This window comes from Penaeus chinensis, chromosome 11 (assembly GCF_019202785.1).
Source record: "Penaeus chinensis breed Huanghai No. 1 chromosome 11, ASM1920278v2, whole genome shotgun sequence".
In the NCBI taxonomy this organism is placed as follows: Eukaryota; Metazoa; Arthropoda; class Malacostraca; order Decapoda; family Penaeidae; genus Penaeus; species Penaeus chinensis.
Genome location: NC_061829.1, coordinates 40,276,379 through 40,284,806, shown reverse-complemented (window position 1 = coordinate 40,284,806; position 8,428 = coordinate 40,276,379). Strand labels below are relative to the sequence as shown.

At 50.6% G+C, this 8,428-nt stretch overlaps 1 protein-coding gene across 1 annotated transcript in view; it reads right to left on the bottom strand.

The window, feature by feature from the left end:
* Positions 1 to 8,428, bottom strand: part of LOC125030478 (centaurin-gamma-1A-like) — a 79,099-nt gene that overhangs the window by 27,121 nt on the left and 43,550 nt on the right. Inside the window, exons 2-3 of the mRNA XM_047620519.1 lie at positions 4,018 to 4,123; positions 3,511 to 3,637 (exon numbers count right to left, since the gene is read on the bottom strand). Coding sequence (XP_047476475.1) covers positions 3,511 to 3,637; positions 4,018 to 4,123 — 233 coding nt within the window. The remainder of the gene's footprint in view (positions 1 to 3,510; positions 3,638 to 4,017; positions 4,124 to 8,428) is intronic.

Sequence of the window (8,428 nt, the reverse complement as noted above, 5' to 3'; positions counted from 1 at the left end):
CCCACACCCCACACACCCACACACACCCCCCCCACCACACACACACACCACACACACACAGCCCCCCCCCCCCCCCCTCGACACTGATTCCGAGCGAGGACAAGCGGACACGCAGGAATGTGTACCCGAAGGACACCGCAAACTAGCAGGTGAACAGGTGGGACACAGGAGCGAAGGAGAGGGGAGGAGGGGGATAACTACGACATGCAGTGGGTGAGCAGGTGCGCGGGGCATGGGCGGGTGGCCGGGAAAAGCCCGCTCTTTACGGCTGGCAATAAAAATCTAGGCCTACACTCCCTCCCCCTCCCCCCAACACCCCCTACTGCGGGCTGAGGGTGGCAGTAAGACAGTTGATGGACAGGATGCGGAGAAGGGAGGGGGTGGAGGAGGGGAGAGAGGGAGGGAGGGAGGCAGAGGGAGGATAGGAGGGAAGGGGGGTGAGGGGGGAAAGAGGAAGGAGTCGCAAGGGTGGGGAGGATGGGGGCAAAATGAGGGCATTTAGTGGGCACTTAAGTGAAGCTTGAGTTACTAGAAGGGGAGAAGGGAAGAAGGGGGGGGGGAGGGGGAGAATCGAAGGAGGGGAAGAGGAAAGGAAAAGAGAGGGAGGGAAAAATAAAACAAGAACGGTGAACTGTCACAGCGGTCGCTAAATAAACAAATAGGCAAAGAATAATAATAATAAAATAAAAATCGATATATAACGAAACGCACGAATGACGTCACAGGAAACACGCATATCAGACGAGCACGACACAAGCGAGGACAAACAATAAAATGAGCAGATGTACGCAGAGGAAAGGGAGGAGTAAGAGATAGGGGAAAAGAGAAAGGAAAAGGAGAAAAGAGAGGGGGTAAGGAAGGGGGATAGAAAAGAAAGAGAGAGAGAGAGGGGGGGAGTTGACGAAAGTAAGGAAAAGACCGAGAGAGAAAAAAAAAATAAACACGAGTGACTATTTAAAACAAAGAAAGTTGAGATATAAAAGAAAGCATGAAGAGACAAAGAGACAGGGGAAAAAATCGGATGCGATAGGGGAAAATAAAGACACGGGGAGAATTTAGCTTGGAAGTGGAAAGGGGGGAAGGGGGGGAAGGGGAAGGAAGGGAAGGTGGGGACCTAACTCGCGGTCCAGCTTGGTAAACAGAGCCCGACCCCCCGGGGAAGCGCCCACGGCAGGGTGCCAACTGCCTACAAGAAGCCCATTAGGCAGGCCGACCCATTCCAGCCGCCGCTCCAGAAATGAGTCTCCTTTGGTGGAATAAAAGCCAAGGAATAAACCGTGATGCGCGATAACACTGTGTTCTTTGATAACAAGACTGGATAACCATTTAATACGATACCGTTCATCTCTGATAACATCAACTAAATAACAGCTTATCGTGATATCTTTAACATCTGAATAACAACTTCCCGTGATATCTTCAGTGTTTTTCGATAGCAAGAACGAATAACACGCCCTTCGAAATCGCAAAAATATAACATCCAGCGATAACACAACGATTGTCGATAACGCGATAACATACCATCCTCCTTCGATAACGCGAAACGACAAGAGCGCGCGATTAGCTACCATACCGCGGACCACAAATGACATGAATTCTGAAATGACCACAAGACCTCTCTCCTCATCTCCCTCGTCTTCATTTCTCCGTTCCATTAGTCTTCGAGCAATTCTCCTTCTGCTTCTTCTTCCCTTTTATATATTGTTTTCGTCCTCTCCCTCTCCCTCTTCCTCTTCCTCTTCCTCTTTCTTCTCCTCTCCCCCCCTTCTTCTTCCTCTTCCCCATGCTCTTTTTGCCTAACTACTACGATTACTATTCATATCACTGTTTCTAAAAAAAATATATATACATATATATAATCGATATCGTCATACTCACTTCTATGATAATCATCATCATCTTTATCACTATCATCTTTACCTATCTTCTCTCTCTCCTCCTTTCTCCCCCTTCCTCCATCTCCCTCCTCCCCATACACAAGCAAGCGACGCGACTGGGTACCGACACTAACGAGCAATTTCAGCGTAACCGAGTATTATCGGGACCGGTAATTTAGGGTCATTTCGGGCGAGATTTTAGGGGGGAGGGGAGCCGACAGGGGAAGGGGGTGGGGTAGGGGCGTCACGGTGATAGTGAGTGTGGGGGGGGAGGGAGAGGGAGAGGGAGAGAGCCAGAGCGAGAGCAGGAGAGTAGAGAAGGAGGGTAGGGGAAGAGTAGGGAGATGATAATGGGGGAGAAGAGACAGGAGAGGAATTGAGTGGTGGACGGGGATGGGAAGGAAAAGGAAGTAGGGATGAGAGAAAGAAAGGAAAGAGAGGAGAAGGAGAAAGAGTAGGAGTGGGAATAGGAGAGAAAGGTGGAGGGGATAAGGATTTCGCCCCCGCTGGCTCCAACACCGACCCACCCACCCACCTATCCCGCCCACACACAAAATCGACATCATTTTTAACCCTTTCCAACGATATAAATCAGATATCACCCCCCCCCCCCACCCCATGCCTCAATAACTACAAACAACCACTCACACAATCAGTCATTTAACCAATCAAATCACCTGATGAGAGAAAACGAATCACCACCCCCCTATCCCCACCCCCTCCCCACCCATTCTCAACCGCAGTCATCAATCACAACAACACCATTAACTTCATCCTATTAATAAATCAGTATCCATCATGACAACGACTCACCTCCGCTCCTATTCTCTCCGTACCCCCCTTTCCCCCCACTTTCCTCCCCCCCACCTCCCCAACCCCTATGTCACGCCCTTGACCGCCCCCTCCCCTACTTTCTAGAGCCCCTCCCATACCCTCCCTACCTACCCCCCCCCCTAAAAATCATTACCTAATATTAATCACTATCGACGCACCTGTTCCGGGAACGACCCTCCCCCCCTCCTCCTCTCCCTCTCCCACTCCCCCCCCACCCCCCTTCATGATGGTCACTGCGAGAGATAATGTTAATGACCTTTAGAGGGGGCCATCTCCCCCCCCACCCCGCCCATCCCCCTCCCCCCCCTTCTTCCCAGACCAACATTAACTCAGCAGGCTGTCTTAATTGCCTCGACATTTGATAATTAAATCAAATCGAACTCCGTGCATATACATTTACAAAAATAAATACTTCCATGGTTTCCCCGTCACCTCTTTCCCTCCCTCGTTTCTCCCTTTCCCTTTCTCTTAACGTTAATTCTTAACTTTGCTTCTCTCATTTCCATTTTCTCTTTTTCTCTCATTTCCATTTTCTCTTTTTCTCATTTCCATTTTCTAATTTTCTTTCATTTCCAATTTTCTCATTTTCTCTCATTTACATTTCCACCCACACCCTCCCTCATTCCCTCCCTCCTATCCACCTCTCATTCCCTACCCGCCACCCACCTCTCATTCCCTCCCTCCCACCCTCCCTCATTCCCTCCCTCATTCCCTCCCTCCCTTCCTCCCTCCCTCCTTCCCAACCACCCCTCCTTCCCCCCCTCCCTCATCCCCTCCCCACCCCTTCCTCATGCCTCACCTGCAGTTCCGGCGGGCCTCCTTCGTCGCGGATGAGGAGCAGGTAACTCTGTCCGTCCAGCACGATCTCCTTCTTGAAGCGGCCTCCCTCGGGGCTCTCCTCCTGCATGTACGACCCCGTCAGGTATCTGGAGGAGGAGAAGGAAACAAATGAAAAGAAATGACGTATGGCGGGTGGGTGGGTAGGTGGATGGATGGATGGATGGATGGATGGATGGATGGATGGATGGATGGATGGATGGATGGATGGATGGATGGATGGGTGGGTGGGTGGGTGGGTGGGTGGGTGGGTGGGTAGGTGGGTGGGTGGGTGGGTGGGTGGGTGGGTGGGTGGGTGGGTGGATGGATGGATGGATGGATGGATGGATGGATGGATGGATGGATGGATGGAAGGATGGATGGATGGATGGATGGATGGATGAAGAAGATAATAAGCATAAAGAAAATGAAAGAGATGTTTATAATAATTATAAACAAATAAATAATAACTAACTAAATAAAACCTCACCTGTGCACGAGGGCGGACTTGCCGGAGGAGAGCGAGCCTACGATGCCCAGCCGCAGGTCGGGCACGCCGCGGGACAGCGTCCATTCCTGAGAGTTGACGAACGAGTCTGCAAGAAAAAAGAAAAGGAAATTAGGGATGAGTAATTTAGAATAGGTCGTTGACTTCCTTGTGGACGTATGTAAGTACACGTCGCAAATCCACACGCACATATACAGAACATCAATAAAAACGTCAGTTTCAGAACCTCCCACCGTCACAGATATTCCCTCAATCACCCTGAAAGACCGTGGGAGCGCCGGCCCTTTGTCTCCCCGCACGTCAGCGTCGTCACCGCCGTCGCTGTCAGTCACGAGAAGGAAGCCTCTCACTCCGACTGACACCCGACAGCCGCAATTCCGCGGTCCTCCCCTTCGCCCCATCAGCACTCCGGAGGTGTCAGGTGAAGGTGTAATAAGGTGAAGGCCGTCTTCAGCACGCAGGTGACGCGCCGCACACTCGAACCAAAGCACGTTCATACGCATACACGCATACATACATACGAGTCTGCACAGATGCGGCCATCCCGCGGTCCGTCACGTACAGGCGTCGCGACATGCATGCGTACTCTCATACTTATACTCACACGTCAGCTCTCACCTTAACCTCTATTTGACATTTAAAGGTGGGAGGAGAGGAGGGGAGGGGAGGGGAGGGGAGGGGAGGGGAGGGGAGGAGAGCAGAGGAGAGGACAGGGGAGGGGAAGAGAGTGGAGAGGAAGGGAGGAGAGGAAAAGGGAATGGAGATAGGAACGGAGGGAGGGGTGACAGAGCGAGAGGAAGGAAAAGGGAAGAGAACATAAATAAACACACACAAAGAGATACATATATGGAGATACACGCAGACAGCTACAGAAATAACAGGCCCCGAAAACCACAGCCCCCTACAATCACGGTCACGCTCTGGACACGCAAAACGCGACACACGCATTCAATTCTCACGCAAAAGACCAGGTCACGGACGCCCGCCTAGTCATCACGACTTTCAAAAGAAGAAAGAGGAGAAAGTGAAAGAAAATTATTCATTAATAAGAGAAATAAAAAGGGTAGTAAAAAAAAAAAGAGATAAAAAAAACGTGACGATAAGTGACACGTATACATAAATGACGTCATATGAATTGGGCAAGACATGACTTGGCTGATCTTGTGCTTCCACCTGCCTCGGGTTATGGGCGTGTGGGCGGGAGGGAGGAAGGGGGAGGGAGAAAGGGAGAAACGGAGGAAGGGAAAAGGGGAGGGATGAAGGTTACCTCGGGGATTATAAGCAAGACTAATGAAACAGGTGTGTGTATGTGTGTGTGTGTATTTCCCTTTAACTCTTCATTTCTCTCACCTCCCTTCCGCCCTCCTTTTTTCCCACTCAACACTCCCTCCATTATCCCTCCCACTCCAATTCCCTCATCACTTACTCTCACTTCCCCTCTACCCCCATAACCCCCCCCATAACCACAACCTCCCCACTTAACCCGCAATAACAGCGTGACCCCTCTCGGCAATGACGGGCAACATTGCAACACCCGGGGCTCTTTACTGCCTGCAACAAGGTCGACACCAAAGTAGCTGTGTCACCGCATCGCTGGCGAGGTTCGTGACATGGCAGTGGCATGACACGGCGCCCGACAACGACCTCGAACGGAAGACCTCGAATGAACGACCCTGGACAAACGACCATCAAGGGGAAGGGGTGAAAAAGCGTCCCAAACGACCCCGCTTTTGGCCATCGAACACGAGGTCGAGCAAGCAACAACGCAAGGCCGCAACGAACTCTGAACGGCACTCCGAAATTCCGATATATGCCCGAAATAATGAATAATGATAAAAAAAAAAAAAAAAATCCAATCTATATTCCAATTAGCGAAATCGAGAGATATCATTTACAAATGACATTTCTTTTTTTCCGACGAGCTCGCTCCACCCTACCCGCCGAGAGTGAATGTACACACCGTACATATTTGTACATGCCAGCACACACGAGAGTGTACATGTGCAGGGGCAACCTAATCAATAGGCAACCCCGAATCGCCTTTTAAGGAAATCTCGAGTGAGTCATGCATCTTGACACCTTCTTGCAACTGGGGCGACCCGCTAGTGTTGATATTGGTGTACATACGTACATGTGTGCTTAAGTGTACCACTACATGCACAAATTCCTAGCTCTTTCTTCTTGTCTTCTTTCTTCTATTAATACTACTACTTTTTAATTTCCTTTTATCTTTTCCCGTTTCATTTTCTTTTTTTCTCCCCCATCCTCGTTTTCTTCAGTGTCTTTCTCTTCCTCCTCCTCCTCCTCTTCCTTGTTTTCTTCCCCTCTTCCTTCTCCTCCACCAACTTCCAACCGGAGAGAAAGGGGCCTTGAATCGATTCCTGAGCGTCGATAAAACGGGCCATCAACGACTCAACGACCAGTGGCTAGCGACAACGACCAGGTCACGAGGTACGACAGAGGAGCACCCCCACCCCTCCCCCTACTGCACGACTTCCCCCTTACTCTCGCCTATGCTTAAATGTGGTCCCGCGTCGGTATTCCCGCTTTCTTTTACTTCTATTACTCTCTTCACATCTATTCCTCCATCTATCTTTCTCTTTCTCCCTCCCTCTCCCTCCCTCCCTCCCTCCCTGCCTCCTTTTCCTCTCTCTCTCGCTCTTTTCCCTCCCTCCCTCCCTCCCTCCCTCCTCCCTCCCTCCCTCCCTCCCTCCCTCCCTCCCTCCCTCCCTCCCTCCCTCCTCCTCCCTCCCTGCCTCCTTTTCCTCCCTCTCTCGCTCTTTTCCCTCCCTCCCTCCCTCCCTCCCTTCCTCCCTCCCTCCTCCCTCCCTCCCTCCCTCCCTCCCTCCCTCCCTCCCTCCCTCCCTCCCTCCCTCTCTCGGCCACCGCCCTGCACATAAACAACAGCGTCACCAATAAAATTAATAGCACAACCCTATAAAAAAGACGGTTGATTGACACCTCCTCTATGACGCCCTAACCGCATTATCACCCGCACTAAACCTACTGCCCACCCCCTCCCCCTTCCCCCTCTATCCCCCTTTTTTCCTAAATTCTATATAGCTTCCTACGCTTCCATCTAGCTCTTTCCGTCTAATCTTCTCCTTCTCTCCTTTCTTCCCTCTCTCCCTTCTTCTCTTTCTTCCTCCCTCCCTTCCTCTCCCATTCCCTCACTCTATTCTTCTCTTCCTCTTCCATTCCCATCATTCCTCCCTCCCTCCACCTTTCCCTTTCCATCCTTCCCTCCTTCCATTCCTCTCCCATTCCCTCCCTCTTTCTCTTTCCCTCTCCCCCCCCCCCTCCCTCCCTCGTCCCAACACGCTGGCCATTCCCTAAACCACATTACACTCGCCGCGGCGCACACTACACGCTAATTTACTAATGAAGAAACCTCGTGTGAAAGGGAGAAGAGGGAGAATGAGGAAGGGAGAAGAGGGAGAATGAGGAAGGGAGAAGAAGGGAATGTGAAAGAGAGAAGAGGGGGAACTAGGGAGAGGAGAAGAGAAAGAATGGGAGAGGGGAGAAGAGAATAAGGGAAGGGAGAAGAGGTTGGGCGAGGGAGAGAAGAAGAGGAAAGATGAAGGAGGAGAGACGGAGAAAAAACAAAACAAGATAAGGATCACGAAGAACAAATGAAAGAAAAAAAAAAAAGAAGAAAAAACGTAACCAAACAATCACAAGAAAACGAGGAAGGGAAAACAGAGGAGGAAAAATGAAAAATAAATCAAGCCAGGAAGAAAAGATAAGAACACTGCTTGGGTAGGCCATGCAAGGCAAGAGAAATTCAACTTTTAAGGACATACAAGAAAAGAAGCCCCCCCCCCCCCCACATACCCTGAATAAGGATATCTCCCCCTCCCCCAACCCTCCTCCATCCACCCCATGAGAGGAAGAGAAACGCGTGATTTATAAATCTATATTAACAAACTTGGCACGAATGGCTTTAAATTGAATATTCAATGGGTGTAGAAGGTCGGAAGGAAGGGAGAATGGGAAGGGAGGTAAGAGAAGACTGAGATAAGGAGGGAAAAGGAGAGAAGAGGAGAATAGAAAAGGAGGCAGGGAAGGAAAGAGGAGGGGAGAGGAGAGGAAGGGAAATAAGAGGAAAGTAGAGGAAAAGAGAGGGAAGGAGGGAAGGTGGGGGGAAAGAGGAGAGACGAGAGAAGGAGAGAAGAGAGAAGAGAGAGAATGAGAGGAGAAGGACGGAGAGGTGATACGAAGGGAGAGGAGAGGAGAAGAGAAGAAAGGAAAAAAAAAGAAAAGAACAGAAGAGAAAAGAGAGACAGCCAAACACACGCATACAAGCGAAGCGCGGTGAAACTTTTCTCCCTCACACAGACTCACACACTAACCTCCCACTGAAGGTCAGGCCGTCTGAAGTTGCAGTCCGAGT